This window comes from Pan troglodytes, chromosome 10, assembly GCF_028858775.2.
Source record: "Pan troglodytes isolate AG18354 chromosome 10, NHGRI_mPanTro3-v2.0_pri, whole genome shotgun sequence".
NCBI classification, from domain to species: Eukaryota; Metazoa; Chordata; class Mammalia; order Primates; family Hominidae; genus Pan; species Pan troglodytes.
Genome location: NC_072408.2, coordinates 39,322,988 through 39,346,579, shown reverse-complemented (window position 1 = coordinate 39,346,579; position 23,592 = coordinate 39,322,988). Strand labels below are relative to the sequence as shown.

At 45.9% G+C, this 23,592-nt stretch overlaps 1 protein-coding gene across 22 annotated transcripts in view; it reads right to left on the bottom strand.

Annotated features, from left to right (window-relative positions):
- The window catches only part of PTGES3 (prostaglandin E synthase 3), a 36,346-nt gene extending 14,642 nt beyond the window's left edge, over positions 1-21,704 (bottom strand). For 4 of the 22 annotated variants that reach the window (XM_063784887.1, XM_063784890.1, XM_009424954.5 and 1 more), the window contains exons 1-5: positions 20,482-21,221; positions 5,886-5,999; positions 5,674-5,743; positions 4,683-4,781; positions 3,199-3,288 (exon numbers count right to left, since the gene is read on the bottom strand). In XM_063784887.1, coding sequence (XP_063640957.1) covers positions 3,199-3,288; positions 4,683-4,781; positions 5,674-5,743; positions 5,886-5,999; positions 20,482-20,495 — 387 coding nt within the window. In that variant the 5' untranslated portion in view covers positions 20,496-21,221. 22 annotated transcript variants of the gene reach the window in all.
- Positions 21,705-23,592: the final 1,888 nt, after the last annotated feature.

Sequence of the window (23,592 nt, the reverse complement as noted above, 5' to 3'; positions counted from 1 at the left end):
ATCTTTGGTAGAGACAGGGTTTTACCATATTGGCCAGGCTGGTCTTGAACTCCTGGCCTCAAGTGATCCCCTTGCCTCGGCCTCCCAAAGTGCTGGGATTACAGGAGCAAGCCACTGTGCCAGGCCTGGTATTCTCATCATGGTTTTAAGATATTGTGAAGAACCAAGAAATGATTTAAACTTAAACTATTATCAGATGATGAGAAACTTATTTTCTCAAGTTTAAACCATTTTTGTAATGTTTAAATTTTAGAAAAATAAAATCACATATGCATGGAAAAAAAATCAAACTTAAAAAATACATGATTACCCAGATTTTAGAATGGGAAAGGACCTTAAAAAGATAGTCAAACATACAATGGAATGTGTTCAGCCTAAAAGTATCATTCAGCCTTAAAGAAAAAAATCTGCCTTATGTGACAAAACACAATGAAGAATCTGAAGCACGTCACGCTATGTGAAATAAGCCAGTCACAGGACAAATACTGCATGATTCCACTAATATGAGATACCTAAGATTATATAAGATACCTAAGATAGTCAGACACACAAAAATAGAGAGTAGAATGGTAGATGCCAGGAGTTGGGGGGAAGGAAAATGCAGAGTTGCTACTGTTAAATAGGTATCAAATTCCAATTACACAAAATGCATAGTTCCAGAGAGCTACTACTGTACAGCATTGTGCCTATAGTTAACAATACTGTATCATGCACTTAAAAGATAGCTGGGCATGGCCAGGTTTGGTGACTCATGCCTGTGATCCCAGAACTTTGGGAGGCCAAGGCGGGTGGATCACCTGAGGTCAGGAGTTCGAGGCTAGCCTGCCCAACATGGTGAAACCCTGTCTCCACTAAAAATACAAAAATTAGCCGGGCATGGTGGTGGGCACCTGTAATCCCAGCTACTTGGGAGGCTGAGGCAGGAGAATTGCTTGAACCCAGGAGGTGGAGGCTGGAGTGAGCCAAGATCGTGCCATTGCACTCCATCCTGGGCAACAAGAGCAAAACTCTGCCTCAAAAAAATAAATAAATAGTCTGTTAAAAGAGTAGATTTCATGTGAAGTGCTCTTACCTCAATTAATTAAACACACACAAAAAAGGATTCAGTATAAAAATTTTGGGCAATCTATCTTGAATGAAATGAGTAACTGGGAAAGAGTTTCCCTACTCCAAAAGCACTACTCAATACTTTAAGTTTCTTTGGGCAGGAAAAATGCTAAATGTACCAAGCATAACGCTACGTGCTTAAGATAAACAGCAAGAGAAAACTGTACATATTCAAGAGATATGTAGGGGATAACAACAAAAACTGGACAACAAAGATAGCCAAAAAAAAAAAAAAACAAAAAACAAAAAACAAAAACAGTGTTATAAGGCTGGCGGTGGTGGCTCAGGCCTGTAGTCCCAGCACTTTGGGAAGCTGAGGCAGGAGGATCACTTGAGCTCAGGAGTTCAAGACCTGCCTAAGCAACACAATGGCTTGCACAGCTAGGTAAATGGTGGCACCAATTTCTACAGGTAAGGAAAGTACAATTAAAAAATAATATGAATAGAACATCCTCCCTTCCTGTTGAAATCACCATGCCAGAGTCACGTGTGGAGAACTGTTAAGTAAGCAGTTGCAAAAAGCTGGAAACGTAGCTCCTTTTATTTAACTCTTAAGGTCTCAAAATACAAAATCTAGTTAATGAAAAATTTCAAATAGCAACAAGAAATGGATTTCATCAGTATGCATTCGACTTACACACTAATGTTCTTTCTGTACTTAGTTGTATTCTACTACATTTGATAAAGTCTATTCTGCCTACATAGAGATGAATCACTTATTCTTGGGCCATGACAACGTTATTTGGGTGACATCTTAGAAAACAGACTTTCTTAAACTTTTTTCCTTGTATATCTCATGGTAAACATTTCACCATGAATTTTTTTTTTTTTTTTTTTTTTTTGAGACAGAGTCTTGCTCTGTCGCCCAGGTTGGAGTGCAGTGGTGTGATCTCGGCTCACTGCAACCTCTACCTCCTGGGTTCAAGCAATTCTCCTGCCTTAGCCTCCGGAGTAGCTGGGATTACAGGCGTGCACTACCACGCCCAGCTATTTTTTTGTAGTTTTATTTAATTATTTATTAATTTAGAGACGGCGTTTTGCTCTTGTTGCCCAGACTGGAGTGCAATAGTGATCTTGGCTCACCGCAACCTCCACCTCCCGGGTTCAAGTGATTTTCCTGCCTCGGCCTCCCGAGTAGCTGGAATCACAGGCATGCACCACTACGCCCAGCTAATTTTGTTCACGCCTTCTGGGTTCACGCGATTCTCCTGCCTCAGCCTTCTGAGTAGCTGAGATTACAGGCGCCCGCCACTGCACCCGGCTAATTTTTGTATTTTAGTAGAGACGGGATTTCACCATGTTGGTCAGGCTGGTCTCGAACTCCTGACCTCAGGTGATCCGCCCACCTCAGCCTCCCAAAGTGCTGGGATTACAGGCGTGAGCCACCGCGCCCAGCCTATGATTCTTGTGTTTAACAGTTTATCGTTCTGTATTTATTTATTTATTTGACCGAGTCCCGCTCTTTTGCCAGGCTGGAGTCCAGTGGCACGATCTCGGCTCACTGCATCCTCTGCCTCCAGCGTTCAAGCAGTTCCCGTTTCAGCCTCAGGAGTAGGTGGGACCACAGGTGCGCGCCACCACGCCCAGCTAATTTTTTTTGTATTTTAGTAGAGATGAGGTTTCACCAAGTTGGCCCGTATGGTCTAGATCTCCTGACCTCGTGATCCGCCAGCCTTGGCCTCCCAAAGTGCTGGGATTACAGGTGTGAGCACCGTGCCTGGCCAAAAGTTTACAGTCTTATTTTATGACTTCAAAATCCAAGTCAACTACTGCAATCATGCTTAAAAAAAAAAAAAAAAAAAAAAGGCCCAATGATGAAATTAGCAAACTAGCTGTGTTAGTTTGTCTTAATACATTAACTTTTGTAACTTTTGTAGCTAACACTGATTCCTTTTAAAATCATTAAAATGGTTCAACTTCAGGATTAAAATTGCCATTGTTAACATCTATTTACTATGACCGCAAAATGGTCTTAAAAATAAAATAACGTGCATCATGAATACCATTAGGTGCCCAAAACCACATTAAATTGACTACATAGACAGGTACCGTGTACTTCGAATGGGGAGAGGTCCATTTAAAGGAACTTACCTCAGAGAAACGATCAAAATTAGACATGTCTTCATCTGAATCATCTTCCCAGTCTTTCCAATTATTGAAGTCGACACTAAGCCAATTAAGCTATAAATCAATACAAATATCACCCTAAGATTAGGCTAATTTGCATTTGGCATGAACCTTAAGACTACATTTTCTTTTCTTCTAAAGAAACCAGGTCTTGCTATGTTGCCCAGGCTGGAGTGCAGCAAGCATTCACAGGTGCAATCCCACTATTGATCAATATGTGAGTTTTGACCAGCTCCGTTTCTGACCAAGGGTCTTGTTTACCCTCTTCAGGCAACCTGGTGGTCCCCACTTCCTGGGACAACACCGTACTGATGTTAACTTAGCGTGGTTACCTGACTGACATATGGCAATGCAACCCAGAATTGGGCGCAAGTAGTTCTCCCACTTCACCCTCCAGAGTAGCTTTTAACTACAACAGGCACATGCTACTGGTGCCTGGCAAAGCAATATTTTTTGAACTGTGACTTTGTATTTTTAGGAGGGCATGTAATTAGCACACAAAGAATAGACTAAGCTAAATGAGGTGGCTCACACCTGTAACCCCAACACTTTGGGTGGCCAAGGTGGAAAGACTGGTTGTGTAATCCTTCAGGAGTTCGAGACAGCCTGAGCAATAGTGGATCCTGTATCTGGGGAAAAAACAAAAAAACAAATTTCCTGGGCGTGGTGGCACATTCCTATAATCCTAGCTATTTGGAGAGGTGAGGTGGGTGGGAGGATCACTTAAGCCCAGGTGGAGGCTACAGTGAGCCATGTTCACACCAGTGCACTCTGGCATGAGTGGCATGAGACTACCTAAAAAAAAAGATTAGGCCGCTGTCGTGGCTCATGCCTGTAGTCCCAGCACTTTGGGAGGCTGAGGTGGGGAGACTGCTTGAGCCCAGAAGTTCAAGACCAAGCTGGGCAACACTGTGATACCCCTTTTCTACAAAAAATACAAAAATTAGCCAGGTGTTGTGGCATGCCCCTACAGTCCCAGCTACTTGGGGGACTGAGGAGGGAGGATCACTTGGAGCCTGGGAAACTGAGGCTGCAGTGAGCCGAGATCGTGCCACTGCACTCCAGCCTGGGTGACAAAGAGAGACCCTGTTTTGGGGGGAAAAAAACACTGAAAATTGTTAAACATACCTTTTGAAAACAAATTTACTAGTAAGAACTATTTTCAGTTGATTATTTTTTCACCAAGCTTTGTCCACTCCCATGTGATAGCTGAGTAATTTATGCAAAGTCTGTCTCTTAAGTACAAAAGATTCTACACCAGTTAATAACTGATATTCTGATCACACTTCGTATTAAGTTAAAACTGAGTAGACAAAAAACATGAACATGAGGCTTTATACTTAGCTGTGAAACAAAAACACAGCCATATTCCTTACATCAAATAAGTATATCTTTTATTACCTAAAATAAAAATATCAAACTTTTCAAAAAAGGAAAATGAAACCTACCTTTGCCCTTTCTTTTGTTAACCTTGGCCATGACTGGCCAGATTCTCCTTTTCGTAAACAACATAAAATTGATCTGTCCGTTCTTTTATGCTTGGAATCCTAAAAACAAAAGGACCATCATACCATTTATCTTTCCAGCATCATTACATGATAGAAAATAGCTTGTCATTTCTCACCTTTTTCATTTCTTTACCTAAATTTTCTCTGGACTCTGAAACATGCCCTTGACTACTAAAAACTTCAAACTATCCAACTGCCACAACCTCCTTTAATTTTCATTTTTTAAAAAATTTTATTTTTTTACCTTCTATTTCCTACTGAAATAATCTGCACAACAAAGTTTAAAGTTTAACCTGGTACCATTTTTTTCTTTCCTGCACACGGTAAACAGAATAAAACCTTAAAAACTTTAACTAAAAATGATATAACCACAGAATGGTTTAAAGATTCTATTCTTAGATAAGGGAAGCCTTGGCCGGGCGCAGTGGCTCATGCCTGTAATCCCAGCACTTTGGGAGGCCGAGGCAGGTGGAACACCTGAGGTCAGGAGTTTGAGACCAGCCTGACCAACATGGTCTTTACTAAAAACACAAAAATTAGCCAGGTGTGGTGGCATGTGCCTGTAATCCCAGCTGCTCCAGAGGCTGAGGCAGGAGAATCCCTGGAACCTACGAGGCAGAGGTTGCAGTGAGCCGGGATTGCTCCATTGCACTGCAGCAGTCTCAAAGAACAAAACCAAACAAACAAACAAAAAAAACAAATAAAAAAGATGAGACGAGCCTCAAGGATACTACTCTAAGCCCAAACAGTGATAGCAAAAACAAAAAGTATGCAGAAACCAATTTTGGAGGAAATATTCTACAAAATGTAAATATACATAGTTTGCCTCACTGCTAAGAAAAACAGAACTAATGCTTATTGCTAAAAAGAATACTTGGTATGTCTGTTTCCTCACAACTAAAATTTGGATTAAAGCATAAAGACTACTTACATTTGGATCAATACAGTGAAAAAGATCAATTTCATTTAAATGCTTAAAATTATCACTTCCTCCGAGACAACTGTATAAAATAATAAAGAAAGAATTAAGCCTCTTCAAAGAGACAAAGATTAATAATAACTTCAACGAAAAGACAAGCCAGTCAAAGTTATTCAGTTGTGTGAATGACTATTTTACATCATTGGATAAAAAGCTTAACTTACCTGAATGTAAGTTTGGATTTTTCAAAATTTACATTAACATCCTTACTGTCTTCAACACAAAATTCAATGAAGACATAGTCCCTTCGATCGTACCACTTTGCAGAAGCAGGCTGCCTACAAAAGGATAAAGTAGGGAAAGTCAAGCTGGAAGTCATTAACTAAACATTTACATACTAACCTTCGACACCATTATAGCATTATTTCAGGGCAGTTTGTTACAATTTTAAACAAAAACTACATTTTTACCTTAACAGCTACATTCCAAGTTAAAACCTATGGGTCTAACAAGATCTAGTTTCAGAATGATTCCAATTTCATAATAGGAAAGATTTAAAAACCAAACAATGCTTAGTAGAGTTAGCCGTTTATCTAGTCCTATCAAAAATTATGTTACTTGGCTGGGTGCAGTGGCTCACACCTGTAATCCCAGCACTTTGGGAAGCCAAGGCAGGTGGGTCACTTGAGGCCAGGAGAGCTAGAGACCAGCCTGGCCAGCATAGCGAAACCCCGACTCTACTACAAATACAAATACCAAACAAAACAAAACAAAACAAAAAAGCCGGGTGCGGTGGCTCACGCCTGTAATCCCAGCACTTTGGGAGGCTGAGGTGGGTGGATCACCTGAGGTCAGGAGTTCGAGACCAGCCTGACCAACATGGTGAAACCCCGTCTCTACTAAAATACAAAAATTAGCCAGGCACAGTGGCAGGCGCCTGTAATCTCAGCTACTTGGGAGGCTGAGGCAGGAGAATCGCTTGAACCTGGGAGGCGGAGGTTGCAATGAGCCGAGATCGCGCCATTGCACTCCAGCCTGGCAACAGAGCGAGACTGTCTCAAAAAAAAAAAAAAAAAAAAAATTAGCTGGGCATGGTGATGCAGGCCTGTAGTCCCAGATACTTGAGGGTTGGGACTGAGGCACAAGAATCACTTGAACCCAGGTGGTGGAGGCTGCGGTGAGCTGAGATCATGCCACTGCAATCCAGCCTGGGCAACAGAGACTCTGTCTCAAAACAAACAACAACAACAAAAAAACACTGGTACATCAGAGCTTCACTTTTTACATTAAGTTCACTGAAACCAGGAGAATCAATCTCCTTTCCTCAAATTCAGCAATCTAGAATTTTATCAGTTTCCTCAAAATTAATACATTGAAGTCCTAACCCCCAGTACATCTTAAGAATGGGATTGTATTTGGAGAAAGTGTCTTTAAATGACAAGTAAATATGAGGTCTTAGGATAGACCCTAATCCAATGACTGTTGTCCTCCTATATAAAGAGATTAGCACAGAGGGAAGAAAGAAGATAGCTATCTGCAAACCAAGGAAAGGCCTCAGAAGAAACTAACCCTGCTGACACCTTCGCCTTGGATTTTCAGCCTCGTGGAAACGTGAAGAAATAAATTTCTGCTGTTTAAGCCACCCAGCGTGTGATACTTTCTTATGAAAGCCTTAGCAGGCCAGGTACGGTGGCTCACGCCTGTAATCCCAGCACTTTGGGAGGCGAGGCAGGTGGATCACCTGAGGTCGAGAATTCGAGACCAGCCTGACCAACACAGAGAAACTCGTCTCTGCTAAAATTACAAAAAATTCAGCTGGGCACAGTGGCTCACGCCCGTAATCCCAGCACTTTGGGAGGCCGAGGCAGGAGGATCACAATGTCAGGAGATTGAGACCATCCTGGCTAACACGATGAAACCCTGTCTCTACTAAAAATACAAAAAATTAGCCAGGCATGGTGGCAGGTGCCTGTAGTCCCAGCTACTCGGGAGGCTGAGGCAGGAGAATGGCATGAACCCAGGAGGCGGAGCTTGCAGTGAGCTGAGATCGGGCCACCGCACCCCAGCCTGGGCAACAGAGCAAGACTCCATCTCAAAAAAAAAAAAAAAAAAAAAAAAAAATCGCCAGGCGTGGTGGTGCATGCCTGTAATCTCAGCTACTCAGGAGGCTGAGTCAGGAGAATCGCTTGAACCTGGGAAGTGGAGGTTACGGTGAGCCGAGATCAGGCCATTGTACTCCAGCCTGGGCAACAAGAGTGAAACTCTGTCTCAAAAAAAAAAAAAAAAAAAAAAGGTGCTGGTTCACACCTGTAATCCCAGCACTTTGGGAGGCAGAGGCAGGTGGATCACGAGGTCAGGAGTTCGAGACCAGCCTGGCCAATATAGTAAAACCCCGTCTCTACTAAAATTGCAAAAATTAGCTGGGTGTGGTGGCACGTACCTGTAGTCCCAGCTATTTGGGAGACTGAGGCAAGCCAATCAGTTGAACCCAGGAGGTGGAGGTTGCAGCGAGCCAAGATCACGCCACTGCACTCTAGTCTGGGTGACAGAGCAAGACTCTGTCTCCAAAAAAAAAAAAAAAAGTAAAAGAAAAAGAAAAAAAGTCTTAGCAAGCTAATATAATCATGTCCCAGATAAAACAAATTTAAATTATCAAAACCTGTGGTTAGGCCATGAACCAAAAATGATTCCTACATTTTTTAAATGTATATTTTTAAAAAAAACCCAGGAGGCGGAAGTTGCAGTGAGCCAAGATCACACTACTGCACTCTAGCCTAGGCAACAGAATGAGACCAAAAAAAAAAAAAAAAAAAAAAGTGAATCAGATAAGAGATATTTGTGGCCTGCAAAGCTGAATATTTACTGGCTGACCCTTTGTACAAGTTGGCTAACACATTAAAACTACAAACAGGGCCGAGTGCGGTGGCGCACGCCTGTAATCTCCAGCACTTTGGGAGGCTGAGATGGGTGCATCACCTAAGGTCAGGAGTTCAGAGACCAGCCTGGCAAACATTATGAAACCCCATCTCTACTAAAAATACAAAAAATTAGCTGGGTGTGGTGATGGGCACCTGTAATCCCAGCTACTCAGGATGCTGCAGCAGGAGAATCGCTTGAAACAAGGAGGTGGAGGTTGCAGTGAGCCCAGACCACGCCATTGCACTCCAGCGTGGGCAACAGCGTGAAACTCCGTCTCAAAACACAACACAAAAACTGCAGACCAGGCGCAGTGACTCCAGCCCATGATCCCAGCACTTTGTGAGGCCAAGGCTGATGGATCACCTGGGGCCGGGAGTTTGAGACCAGTCTGACCAACGTGGAGAAACCCCGTCTCTACTAAAAATACAAAATTAGCCAGGCGAGGTGGCGCATGCCTGTAATACCAGCTATTTGGGAGGCTGGGAGGTGGAGGTGGAGGTGGAGGTTGCGGTGAGCCGAGATCACGCCACTGCACTCCAGCCTGGGCAACAGAGAGAGGCTGTGTCTCCAAAAAAAAAAAAAAAGCCAAAATAGGATTGTAACCCAGCATTTCTGACAGAAGGCTTATTTTTTTTCACTTCACAAAAAGGGACAATAATTTCTCCAGCGGTCCTTTTATTGCAAAGTAACTAACCATGTCTCTGTACTTCCAGTTTGTTTTATTATATAATCTAAACTAGCTTCTGCATACTTGACAACATGATAATGGAGTCCTGAGAGTCTAAAATTTGTTATGGAGGCAGTGAGAGAGTGATATTTGACCTTGAGTCTTTCTTGAACAAAGAAAAATTCTTTTATCTCCTGGGGATGTTAAAAGAAGAATGCTTCAGGGTCTAAAACCAAAGCAAGAAATTAATTTTTTTAAAAAAAGAGTGCTCAAAAGACGGAATGTGGAAAGCCACAAGAGTTGCTTGATAGAAAAGTGCTAAGTGGGTATGCGTGGTGGTTCATGCCTGTAATCCCAGCACTTTGGGAGGCCAAGGCAGGTAAATCACTTGAAGTCAGCCTGGACAACATGGTGAAACCCCATCGCTACTAAAAACACAAAAATTAGACAGGCATGGTGGCGCGCTCCTATAGTCCCAGCTACTTGGGAGGCTGAAGCACAAGAATCCTTGAACCTGGTGGTGGAGGTTGCAGTGAGCTGAGATCATGCCACTGCACTGCAGCCTGGGTGACAGAGTGAGATTCCGACTCAAAAAAAAAAAAAAAAAAAAAAAAAAAAAAAAAAAAGCGCTGGCTAGGTGCAGTGGCTTATGGCAGTAATCTCAGCACTTTGGGAGGCTGAGGTGAGCAGGTCACCTGATGTCAGGAGTTCAAGACCAGCTTGGCCAACCACCGTGGTGAAATCCCGTCTCTACTAAAAATGTAAAAATTAGCTGGGCATGGTGGCGCACACCTGTGATCCCAGCTACTAGGATGGCTGAGGCGGAAGAATTGCTTGAACATGAAAGGCAGAGGTTGCAGTAAGCCAGATCACGCCACTGCACTCTAGCCTGGGCGACAGAGTGAGACTCCTTCTCCGCACCACCAAAAAAAAAAAAAAAAAAAAAAAAAAAAAAAAAAAAAAAAAAAAAAAAAAAAAAAAAAAAAGTGCTACATTTTCCATAAAACATTACCTTGAACAGCTTTCACCTTTGTATCTTAGAGTGGAAACTACCACATAAAATAACTCGCTAGGATAGAGGTTCACAAGCCTTCCTGGTATATAGTGCCCTTGGTGTCTGAGGAGTTTTGTTGTGCTCTTAAGCCAAAAGGAGTAACTAGCAGTTGCTTTGATGATATAGCTGTATCCAAGCAACATAACTATATTGTCTTAGCAGCCTAGTAGCTATTGGAAAAACGAATTTACATTATTGGAAAGAAAAATATATATAGTTTCTTATATAACCATACCTATCAATGGAATGTGTATGGCTTTTGGATACTATATAACTTCTCAAACTTTGAAATGACGTCTATCATCTCACTCCTTGTTCCCATTATTATTTTTTTTTTGGTGGGGTGGGTACCTGTGTTTTTTTGAGTTACAGCAACCACCAGAAATTCAGTTATGAGAAGATGAAACCTAATGGAGGGGTTTGCAGTACAATCTCATATTGAAACTGAACAACCTGAAACTAATAGTTTGCTTGGTGTCTTGGCTAATGTTGAGTATCACTGAATTACTCTGAAATTTAAAATATCCCAAGGTAGTTGTGAGTTCCTCCATGGGGCCCTGATACATCTTGGCACATGATTTGGTAGCCACAGACCACAGGACTAGCAGGTTTATTCAGAAAGTTTTATAGTACTATAGCTGATTACAGAAGATCTCAAATATCTTACGGTTTCCCTGAGCAATGAGTATGTAGGAGACAGCTTGGTGTCAGACATTTATAGGCAAGGTGTTTGATACCTAAGAAGGAAAAACCATTTATGAACTCCAGAACTACTTTTTTCCTTTCCATAGCAGAACTTTGATGTCTCATTCCTCACATATTACAAATAGGTATTTTTAATTTATTTATTATTTTTGAGATGGAGTCTGGCTCTGTCGCCCAGGTTGGAGTGCAGTGGCGTGATCTCGGCTCACAGCAGCTTCTGCCTCCTGGGTTCAAGCAGTTCTCCTTCCTCAGGCCCTTGAGTAGCTGGGATTACAGGCGCCCGCCACCAAGCCTGGCTAATTTTTGTTTTTTAGTAGAGGCAGGTTTTCACCATGTTGGCCAGGCTGGTCTCGAACTCCTGACCTCAGGTGAGCCACCCGCCTCAGCCTCCCAAAGTGCTGGAATTACAGGAGTGAGCCACCATACCCAGCCTGTTTTGTCTTTTATAATAAAATGTGCATTGCACATAGTAAAACTATCAAATGAATTAAAATAACTGGGACACTTTTCCTAGCAAACTGTTTCCATCTAGCTTCTTTGGTGCATCAATTTTTTATAGTGAAGAGTGCTTACAGTGTTTTATAAATTAGAGTTATAACTCACCAGATACTAACATATTAAAATTATGGTATTTAGGAACAAATACGGTCTCTGTCCTTTTAAGGCTAACAAAGAGACCTTTTAGATAGGACTATAGAGGATTTTAGGTTATGCAAAATGTAATTGCTTGGATTGGTGTATAGCCCTTCTATTGAGCTTAGAAATGCTTGTCACATCAGCATGGAATAGGCTGGGCACTGTGCCTCATGCCTGGAATCCTAGCACTTTAGGAGGCCAAGGTGAGAGTATCATTTTGGGCCAGGAGTTCAAGACCAGCCTGGGCAACACTGCGAGACCACATCTCTGCCAAAAAGAAAAAATCCGCTGGCCATGGTGACACATGCTTGTAGTCCTAGCTAACTGGGGGGCACTGAGGTGGGAGAATTGCTTGAGACAAGGAGTTTGAGGTTATAGTGAGCATGGTTGTACCACTGCACTCCAGCCTGGGCCACATAGCAAGACCCTGACTTAGAGAAGCATGGAGACCAGGAGTGATGGCTCACATCTAATATCAGCACTTTGGGAGCCCAAGGCTGGCAGATTACTGGAGGCCAGGAGTTCAAACCAACCATGCCAACATGGCAAAACCCTGTCTCTACTGAAGATACAAAAATTAGTTGGGCATGGTAGCATACCTGTAATCCCAGCTACTTGGGAGGCTGAGACATGAGAATCGGTTGAACACCAGGAGGCGGAGGCTACAGTGAGCTGAGATGTGCCCCTGCTGCACCCCAGCCTGGGCAACAGAGTGAGACTCTGCCTCAAAAAAAAAAAAAAAAAAAAAAAAAAAAAAAAAAAAAAAAAAAAAAAAGGAATGTCCGCCTGTGGGGTTTATTGTTGTTTTGCTTTAAGTAGTAGATTATTTACATAATGTATGCAGAGGTGGAAAGTTTTGAATCTATAGGGATATTACTATTAAAATGAATTAACAGTCTTACACAATGGTTATGAGTTTAGCCAGTGTTAGCAGAAAGACTAGAGATAAATCCAGTATAATTAGTTTAGAAGCTAGAGTTAAAGCTAAACTCAGCCCCCTCTCCATATGTTTTGGGTTTGTTTTTTTAGACGGAGTCTCACTCTGTCACCCTGGAGTGACAGGCTGGAGAACGGTGGCATGATCTTAGCTCACCGCAACCTCCACCTCCCAGGTTGAAGCGATTCTTCTGCCTCAGCCTCCCGAGTAGCTGGGATTACAGGTGCCTGCCACCATGCCCGGCTAATTTTTGTATTTTTAGTAGAGACGAGGTGTCATCATGTTGGCAAGGCTGATCTTTAACTCCTGACCTCAGGTGATCCACCTGCCTTGGCTTCCCAAAGTGCTAGGATTACAGGCATGAGCCACCGCACCCAGCCCTCTCCATATGTTAATAGGAGAAAAAGAGATGGTGTAATCCTCATGGAAGGCAAAAGGAGATTTCATAAACGCTGGTTTTCCATTTTTGTTTTGTTGGTTTTGGGTTTTTTTTTTTTTTTTTTTTGAGAAAGTCTTGCTGTCGCCCAGGCTGGAGTGCAATGGCGCGATCACAGCTCACTGCAATCTTCACTTCCGGGGTTCAGGTGATCCTCCTGCCTCAGCCTCACAATGAGTAGGTGGAACTACAGGCATGCGTCACCACACCTAGCTAATGTTTTCACATTTTTAGTAGAGATGAGGTTTTGCAATATTGGCCAGGCTGGTCTCGAACTCGGCCTCAAGTGATCTGCCCACCTCAGTCCCCCAAAGTGGTGGGATTACAGGTGTGAGTCACTGCACCCAACCTAATTTTCTTTCTTTCTTTTTTGGGACAGAGTTTCACTCTTGCTGCCCTGATTGGACTGCAATGGCATCATCTTGCCTCTCTGCAACCCCTGCTTCCCAGGTTCAAGCGATTATCCTGCCTCAGCCTCCCAAGTAGCTGGGGTTACAGGCATGTGCCGTCAGGCCTAGCAATTTTTTTTTAAAGTAGAGATGGGGTTTCACCATGTTGGTCAGGCTGGTCTCCAACTCCTGACCTCACGTGATCCTCCAGCTTCAGCCTCCCAAAGTGCTGGGATTAACAGGCGTGAGCCACCACACCTGGCCCAGTTCTCCTTTCAAATGAGGGAAGACGTATGTGTTTATTCCTGATTCAGGATAAGTGTAGGGCACCCTCCACCCACTTGTAGTTTTTGTTTTTTAAAAGTTTTTTTTTTTTTTTTTTGAGACCAGTTCTTGCTTTGTCATTCAGGCTGGAGTGCTGTGGTGTGATCTCAGCTCACACAGCCTTGACTTCGCAGGCTCAGGTGATCCTCCCACCTCAGTCTCCATGGTAGCTGGAACCACAGACACATGCTACCACACACCCAGGTTATTTTTTGTAGAGATGGGGTCTTTCTTACCTTGTTGCCCAGGCTGGTCTCAAAACTTCTGAACTCAGGTGATGAATCCACCCCGGCCTCCCAAAGTGCTGGGATTACAAGTGTGAGTCACCATACCTGGCCCCCCCATTTGTAGTTGTGTTTTGTTTTTTTGTTTGGACAGAGTTTTTGCTCTTGTTGTCCAGACTGGAGTGCAATGGCTTGATCTCGTGAACCCCAATCCTATTTCAGATAGCCCCAATCCTATTTCAGACAGCCCCTTTATGATTCTCAAATTAGTGCTGTGTAAATGGGTATTTTAAGAATCAGGCCGGTTGGGAGGCCGAGGCGGGCGGATCACGAGGTCAGGAGATCGAGACCATCCTGGCTAACACGGTGAAACCCCGTCTCTACTAAAAATACAAAAAATTAGCCGGGCGTGGTAGCGGGCGCCTGTAGTCCCAGCTACTCGGGAGGCTGAGGCAGGAGAATGGCGTGAACCCGGGAGGCGGAGCTTGCAGTGAGCCGAGATCGCGCCACTGCACTCCAGCCTGGGCGACAGAGCGAGACTCCGTCTCAAAAAAAAAAAAAAAAAAGAATCAGGCCGGGCGCGGTGGCTCATGCCTGTAATCCCAACACTTTGGGAGGCCGAGGAGGGCGGATCACGAGGTCAGGAGATCCAGATCTTCCTGGCTAACACAGTGAAACCCCGTCTCTGCTAAAAATACAAAAAATTAGCAGGATGAGGTGGCGGGAGCCTGTAGTCCCAGCTACTTGGGAGGCTGAGGCAGGAGAATGGCGTGAACCCGGGAGGCAGAGCCTGCAGTGAGCAAAGATCACGCCACTGCACTCCAGCCTGGGCAACAGAACAGAGTGAGACTCCATCTCAAAAAAAAAAAAAAAAAAAAAAAAAAAAAGCATCTGCCGGGTGCAGTGGCTCATGCCTGTAATCCCAGCGCACTTTGGGAGGCCAAGGCGGCAGATCTCCTGAGGTCAGGAATTCGAGACCAGCCTGACCAACATGGCGAAACCCCATCTCTACTTAAAAAAAAAAATACAAAAATTAGCCAGGTACGGTGACATGCACCTGTAATCCCAGGTACTCAGGGGGCTGAGGCAGGAGAATCGCTTGAACACCCAGGAGGCAGAGCTTGCAGTGAGCCGAAATCACACCATTGCACTCCAGCCTGGGTGACAGAGCAAGACTCCATCTCAAAAAAAAAAAAAGAGTCTCACTCTGTAACCCAGGCTGGAGTGCAGTGGCGTATTCTCGGGTCACTGCAACCTCCTCGCCTCCTGGGTTCAAGCCATTCTCCTGCCTCAGCCTCCCAAGTAGCTGGGATTACAGGCACCCGCCACGGTGCCCAGCTAATTTTTGTATTTTTAGTAGAGACAGGGTTTCACCATGTTGGCCAGGCTAGTCTGGAACTCCTGACCACAAGTGACCTGCCCGCCTTGGCCTCCAAAAGTGCTGGGATTACATGTGTGAGCCACCGTGCCCAGCTGACATTGGCACTATCAAATGAAGTGTGGCTTCATGTGAATGAGCACCTGAGGCACAGAAAAGCCCCAACAGCACATTTTATTCAGCTTCAGAATACAAAATGGGAAAAGAGCATATGCTGAAGGTGAAGTTAAAATATCAACGAGCAAGTGGCTCCAATTCCAGCACTCTGGGAGGCTGAGGAGGGAAGACTGCTTGAGCCCAAGAGTTTGAGACAAAATAAGCCTTAGCAACATTGTGAGACCCCCGTCTCTAAAAAAAATTAAGTTAGCTGGGTGTGGCGGTGCACACCTGTAGTCCCAACTACTGGGGGACCAAGGCAGGAGGATGGCTTGATCCCGAGTTTGAGGCTGCAGACAGTGATGACACCACTGCACTCCAGCCTGGGCAAAGTAGTCAGACAGTGTCTCAGAAAAGAAGAAATATTCCCGGAAAACCGCAAGTTCAAAGGTATACCAAGATCGGGTGCAGCAGCTCACACCTGTAAACCCAGCACTTTGGGAGAAAGATCACTTGAGCCCAGGAGTTCAAGACCAACCTGGACAACACGGTAAGACCCCGTCTCCATTTAAAAGAAAGAAAAAAAAAAAAAAAAAAGGCCGGGCGTGGTGGCTCACACCTGTAATCCTAGCACTTTGGAAGGCCGAGGTGGGATGATTGCCTGAGCAAAACGGCGAAACCCCATTTCTACTAAAATACAAAAAATTAGCTGGGCATAGCGGCACATGCCTGTAGTCCCAGCTACTTGGGAGTCTGAGAGAGGAGAATCGCTTGAACCTAGGAGGCAGAGATTGCAGTGAGCCAAGATCGCGCCACTGCACTGCAGCCTGGGCAACACAAGGAGACTCCGCCTCAAGAAAAAAAAAAACATTTACAAAGGTATACCGAGGAAGCAGGGAAGCAGCCTCATTCTAGAATCTATCATTGCCGGCTGGGGCAGTAGCTCACGCCTGTAATCCCAGCACTCTAAGGAGTCTGAGGCGCGTGGATCATGAGGTCAGGAGTTCAAGACCAGCCTGGCCTGGCCAAGATGGTGAAACCCCATCGCTACTAAAAATACATAAAATTAGGCTAGATGCAGTGGCTCACACCTGTAATCCCAGCACTTTCTGAGGCCGAGGCGGGTGATCACCTGAAGTCGGGAGTTTGAGACCAGCCTGACCAACATGGAGAAACCCCATCTCTACTAATTAGCCGGGCATGGTGGCGCATGTCTGTGATCCCAGCTACCCGGGAGGCTGAGGCAGGAGAATTGCTTGAACACAGGAGGCGGAGGTTGCGGTGAGCCGAGACCGTGACATTGCACTTCAGCCTGGGCAACAAGAGAGAAACTCTGTCTCAAAAAAAAAAAAAAAAAAAAAAAAAAGCCAGGTATGGCGGCAGGCACCTGGAATCCCAGCTACTCAGGAAGCTGAGGCAGAGAACTACTTGAACCCAGAAGGCGGAGGTTGCAGTGAGCCGAGATCGCACCAGTGCACTCCAGCCTGGGCGACAGAGCCAGACTCCGTCTCAAAAAAACAAACAAAAACCAAAACTATGGGCCGGGCGCGGTGGCTCACGCCTGTAATCCCAGCACTTTGGGAGGCCGAGGCAGGCGGATCACGAGATCAGGAGATCGAGACCATTCTGGCTAACACGGTGAAACCCCGTCTCTACTAAAAATACAAAAAATTAGCCGGGCGAGGTGGCGGGCGCCTGTAGTCCCAGCTACTCGGGAGGCTGAGGCAAGAGAATGGCGTGAACCCCAGGGGGCGGAGCCTGCAGTGAGCCGAGATCGCGCCACCGCACTCCAGCCTGGGCGACAGCGAAACTCCGTCTCAAAAAAAAAAAAAAAAAAAAAAAAAAAAACCCAAAACTATAATTGCCGATCCACACAGTAAATAGTAAAAAGTTCAATACACTATTTCCATAGCAAAATATGCTCACTAGAGTATTTTTTGAGCTCACGTAAATATGATCTTAGGTGTTTAACAGCGAGATTGGTTCTGAACAGTTGATACTTACGAAGGTTTTTTTTTTCCCCTGAAAAGAGACAATCGCTAACCACAAGACCCAAAAATGATACAGCTTGTAGAAGATTTTTAAACCGAGAAAATCCAATTAGTCAGGAGAATCTTAATTTAGCAATAAAACACTGGCTTGCACTCAAGAAATTTTTCACTTCCAGTTTCTACTGCCTTCTAGTTAAAGTCTAACTGAACACAGGAAGAAAAATTAAAAATCCAGTTGCCAGGTTACAGTGCACAGGAAATCAATACTGAACAAAGGCCACCCACCATCAGATACTCTTCAAGTTATAGCAATTAACAATATATGTTCACTACGACAATTTGTTTTGCAGGCTAAAGATGGACAATTTTACTTTGGAGATTCGTTCCTACACAGCTGAATGACAGGAAGATTTTTACCAAAATCAGAGATGCAAGTTTCTGGACAACTTCCTAATTATATACAAGACATTAGACAGGAAAAACAACAACTTCAAACATCTCTAAAATAAATAAAACATTTTACTTTTTCTCTATTTTTAATCGGTCGAACGACAATGATTCAAGAAGAAAATGCGAAGTAGCACCCTCTGGCAAGGTTAAGCGGAAAATCTTAAGTGGGGGAAGGTCCTAAAAATCCCAGCCTTCTCCAAGATAGGTCCGAAATTAAGAGCTTTTATGTAAACTATGAGACAAACTTTTATAACTTAGGATTTAAAGAAATGTAACTACGAAATCGCTGAAGAGCAAATGAGTAAATCAAATGAGAAAACACACTCCCAAGCCTTTAAGGCACCCAGCATAAATCTCTCTCTCCCCAGAGCTGGAAAAAAATTTATTAGCCAGGCATGGTGGTGCTTGCCTGCAGTCCCAGCTACTCGGGAGACTGAGGCAAGGTGGATCGCTTGAGCCCGGGAGGTAGAGGTTGCAGCTGCACTCCAGCCTGGGTGACAGAGGAAGACCCTGTCTCCAAAAAACACACTTTTAAAACAAGTTATCAACAAAATAAACCCTTATCAGCCAGATTCTTCTTAAGACTGGATGACGACCCATTAAAGGCTTCTTCCACTTCAAATAACTGACTTACAACTTTCATTTTAAAATTTCATTTTAGTCTTTAGCTTGTTAAGAGTCCCTGAAGAATGTACTAAACGGCATATATTATTTTTAAAAGAATATTTTAGCTGGTCTCTTCAAAACACTTGTTTCCCCCAGCCCAACACTCTTCAAGTGGCATCGAATCACTCGTTTTGAAGGTAGCATTTTTTCTTTTCTTTTTTTTTTGAGACAGTCTCGCTGTGTCGCCCAGGCTGGAGTACAGTGGCGCGATCGCCGCTCACTGCAAGCTCCGCCTTCCGGGTTCAAGCCATTCTCCTGCCTTAGCCTCCCAAGTAGCTGGGACCACAGGCGCCGCCACCACACCCGGCTAATTTTTTGTATTTTTAGTAGAGATGGGGTTTCACCGTGTTAGCCAGGATGGTCTCGATCTCCTGACCTCGTGATCCACCCGCCTCGGCCTCCCAAAATGCTGGGATTACAGAAGAGAGTCACCCCGCCCGGCATGAAGGTAGCATTTTTATTTTTTAACTAGAGAGGCTACTTTTTGGAATAGTCTCTCTACTGCTACACTTACTTTTTTTTTTTTTGACACGGAGTCTCCCTCTATTGCCCAGGCTGGAGTACAACGGCGCAATCTGCTCACTGAAACCTTCACCTCCTGCGTTCAAGCGATTCTCCTGCCTCAGCCTCCGGAGTAGCTGGGACTACAGGCATGCACCACCACACCCGGCTAGTTTTTGTATTTTTAGTAGAAACGGGGTTTCACCATATTGGCCAGGCTGGTCTCTACCTCGTGTTCCGCCTGCCTCGGCCTCCCAAGTATAGGGATTACAGGCGTGAGCCACCGCGCCTGGCCTTACACTTACTTTTCACCCAAGTTTTTAAATCTACTTTCCTAATAGCCGTTCCGTACCTATTTAAATATCTCATGTGGCCTCCATCAAGTGCTTCTACTTCAAGCCAATTTTAAACATATTTTTCGCGAAAAGATATGTTGTTTGGCTCTATTATTAAAAGCTGCTTAATGCCTCATCTGACAAAAAATTTCCCCTTTCAGATTTTCACTGATGTCCCTTCTACATTACTTAGGAGAGCTTTCAAATAGAAAAGCAAAAACTATTTTATATACATTCAAATTTATTTATTTATTTAGAGACGGGGTTTCACTCTTGTTGCCCAGGCTGGAGTGGCAATGGCACGATCTCGGCTCACCGCAACCTCCACCTCCCAGGTTCAAGCGATTCTCCTACCTCAGCCTCCCGAGTAGCTGGGATTACAGGCATGTGCCACCACGCCCGGCTAATTTTTTTGTATTTTTGCAGCGACGCGGTTTCTCCATGTTGGTCAGTCTGGTCTCAAACTCCCGACCTCAGGTGATCGGCCCGCCTCGGCCTCTCAGAGTGCTGGGATTACAGGTGTGAGCCACCGCGCCCAGCCTAATTCAAATTTTTAAAAACCCCGATTACGTATCATTTTCGGGGAGGGGGCTCCTTCAAAAATTCTAACATGCTGTGCTCTAGAAGCTTGTTCCCAGTGATAAACTCGCTTCAGCCTCACGCATCCCTTTAGATTTCTAGCCAATATACTCAGCCTCAGTATCATGACTTGAATCAAGCAAATCCTTATTACTTTTCCAAAGACATAAAGTCACTCCCCTCTTCTCTCTTCTGAATGGAGTCTAAAACAAAAGAAAAAAAGGTTCCACCTTAATTGTTCTCCATACCTTTTAGGACGTAGTTAGTACCTTGAAAAATAACCGCTCGTCAAAAAAAAAAAAAAAAAAAAAAACCTGTAAAACCGGCAGTTCCCGCTGTACGCGGCAGTGCCAAGAATTCTTACTCGGTTAAAATCGCCAAGGCTTTCCTTTATCATCGTAAAATGAAGATTGCCATAGAATCTGTATTCACCTCCACACAAATTTAAGATCTTTAGGACAACTGTAGGTTAATTAAATGCCTACTACATACCTATTTCATCCTACACTGTTAACAGGATAGTGAAACCTCACCTCAAGTTGAACATGGAACACAGAAAACGTCCGTATCTTTCCAAAGTCGACACGTGCGGAACTACCTGCTCAATGGTAACTCCTCCTCGCTGCCAGGGAAGCGGCTGAGTTTTGGCAACCTCCCGTGTTTTCAAGAGACTGGAGTTAGGAGGCGGACTGGAAGTACCCACACTCAAGAAACCCAGACACTGGAGAGGGAAGTATGTTGCGGCGTGGGCATGGCTTCCTTCTAGTTGCCTAGCAGTACCTGCAGCTCACGGCGAGGTCCGCGTGGGGCTCTCCCAGGAGCTCCGCCAGGCACCTGGCGGCACCCACCACAGGTGCACTCGACTCAGGGCCTGGCCCCGGGACCACAAAGCAACAGAACCGGAGCGCCCAAGCAGCCGAGAGGCGACCCACGAAGGTTCACGCTTCAGGGCGCCGCATGGCGAGCAGCTACCGGGAGCTTAAGGCCTAGGGTGAAGTTACCGAAAGAGGCGAGTAGCCCAGACAGCCAAAGGGGTAAAAGTAGGATTTCCGGCATGGGGAAGCCAAGGAACGGTTCAGGGGTGGGGGAAGCAGACATCTGGAGGAAAAATGTCCTCCACCCGCCAACGGTAACCGGAACAAGGATCCTGGACCTCCCGCCCCCAGGCAGGAACGACTGCCACCACCGATGCGAGAAAGGCTAGGGGGCCGCTTCCAGGGAGCCCCCAACGCGGCCTCGGCCTCACTCGGCGACCTTCCCTCGGCGGGGTGTCGCACTCACATTGTGAACGGGGCAGGGGGACGGGCGAACTGGTGGGCGGGCCTCTCTGGCGGCGGCTGCTGCTGGGGAGTCGACTTCTCTCCAGTGGCGACTCCGCTTTTTCTCTCCGGTCGCGGCCTCTTCTCGCTTCCCTCAGGCGACGGCGGCAGCGGCGGGCTCGACCTCGGGCCCCAGAATGCACCGCGCGGAAAGAGCGGCTCCTCCGGTCGGGGAGAAGAGGAAAGTGTAGGAAAAGGGGCGCGAGGACGGAGAATGAACGTGCGTACGTGCAAACGAGGGGTGGTGAGGCCGGGCGGCGGCTGGTGACGCAGCAAAATGCCCGGGCCCTGCCCCCGCGCGTGCGCAGTCCTTGTTTTCGGGCTCCGGCGCGGCTTTCTAGAGATATCTACGGAAAGGGCGGGGCCTCCCAGCTCCTTCGCGATCCTTCCTGGCGCCGGCCCCGCCCTTCGTCCGCCACCCCACCCCCACCCCGCCCCCTGCTAGTCCCTACGCGTTCCCGCCTCTCCTCCCGCTCTGTCCTCTCGCGTTAGAAAACCGTTAGTGGCCCAACTGCCCTGCCATGCGCCTTCGGCGATTTCTCTGAGAAACGGTTCCGTTGGCACTGGGAGGCAAGGCTGAGGCGGAGGGACACGGAGTCGGGATCCTGGAGAACTGAAATGGCGCGTTGGTTACTCTTGAGGGAGTAAATCAGCTCACTGAGTCATCATTCCACCACAAAAACCTGTAAAAAGCCTGTGCTGTGGAAAAGGGCTCACTTCAGAATCAAGGGCCTGGGTCCACCTCGCCATTTTTCTGAAGGTTGGAGGCTCTGTCCAGGGACAGCGGAAATTCGAGGTTCTTGGCGGCTGAGGAGCGTTTGCCAATTGGGGCGGGCTTTTGCCCCTACCTTGAGACCTTAGTGCTGTAGATGAGCCAGGAAGGGTATTTGAGGGGAGAGTCTAGGTTTCTGGGAATGGAGAGAGTAGGACATTGTGTGTTTCCACGCACATCGTTTGGGGGAGAAGGGGTTCCCCGCCGCTTTGTGCAACATATTAGTAGGGTGTAGTAGGGGATAGCAACCAAGAGACCCAAAACAGTCCTGCTTAAGAAGAAGCCGCTTAACGGTGGATTGGGGAAAAATACTCTAGTGCGCTGCATTTTGAACAGGAAGGAGGTTTAACGAAAGTGCTATAAAACCTTTCTGAAGAACGGGGCTTCATAATAAGCAATAAGGTATTTAGTGTCTGTGTTGTGCAGGACAGGTAGTGGGAGCTACGAAACCTGGACCCTAGCTCAAATGCCATTAAAAAGGGAAATTGGGCGGGGCGCCCGTGGCTCACGTCTATAATCCCAGTACTTTGGGAAGTTCGGTGGGCGGATCACCTGTGGTCAGGAGTTCAGGACCAGCCCACCCAACATGGTGAAACCCCATCTCTACTAAAAATACTAATTAGCAGGGCGTGGTGGCACTTGCCTGTAATTCCAAATACTAGCTAGTATGAGGCGGGAGGATAGCTCGAACCCCGAACCCGGGAGGCGGAGGTTGCAGTGAGCACTCCAACCTGGGCGACAGAGTGAGACCCTGTGTCAAAAAAAAAAAAAAAAGGGAAGGGGCCAGGCGCGGTGGCTCATGCCTGTAATCCCAGCACTTTGGGAGGCAGAGGCGGGCGGATCACGAGGTCAGGAGATTGAGACCATCCTGGCTAACATGGTGAAACCCCGTCTCTACTAAAAATAAAAAAAATCAGCCGGGTGTGGTGGCACACGCCTCTAGTCCCAGCTACTCGGGAGAGTGAGACAGGAGAATCACTTGAACCCGGGAGGCGGAGGTTGCAGTGAGCCGAGATCGCGCCACTGCACTTCAGCCTGGGCGACAGAGCGAGTCTGGGTCTCAAAAAAAAAAAAAAAAAAAAAAAGGAAGTTGACTTGGCGCACTGGTTCACTCCTGTAATCCCAACACTTTGGGAGGCCGAGGCCAGTGGATTACTGGATATCAGGAGTTCAAGACCAGCTTGGCCAACATGGTGAAACCCCCGTGCCTACTAAAAATACAAAATATTTGGCCAGGAGCAGTAGCTGACGCCTGTAATCCCAATACTTTGGGAGGCCGAGGCGGGCGGATCACGAGGTCAGGAGTTCAAGACCAGACTGGCCAACATGGTGAAACCCCATCTCTACTAAAAATACAAAAATTAGCCGGGTGTGGTGGCAGGCGCTGGTAATCCCAGCTTCTCGGGAGGTTGAGGCAGGAGAATTGCTTGAACCCGGGAGGCGGAGGTTGCAGTGAGCCGATCTTGCCACTGCACTCCAGCCTGGGTGACAGAGCAAGACTCCGTGTGGGGGTGGAGGGGGGGGAATTAACAGGTCGTGGTGGTGGGAGCCTG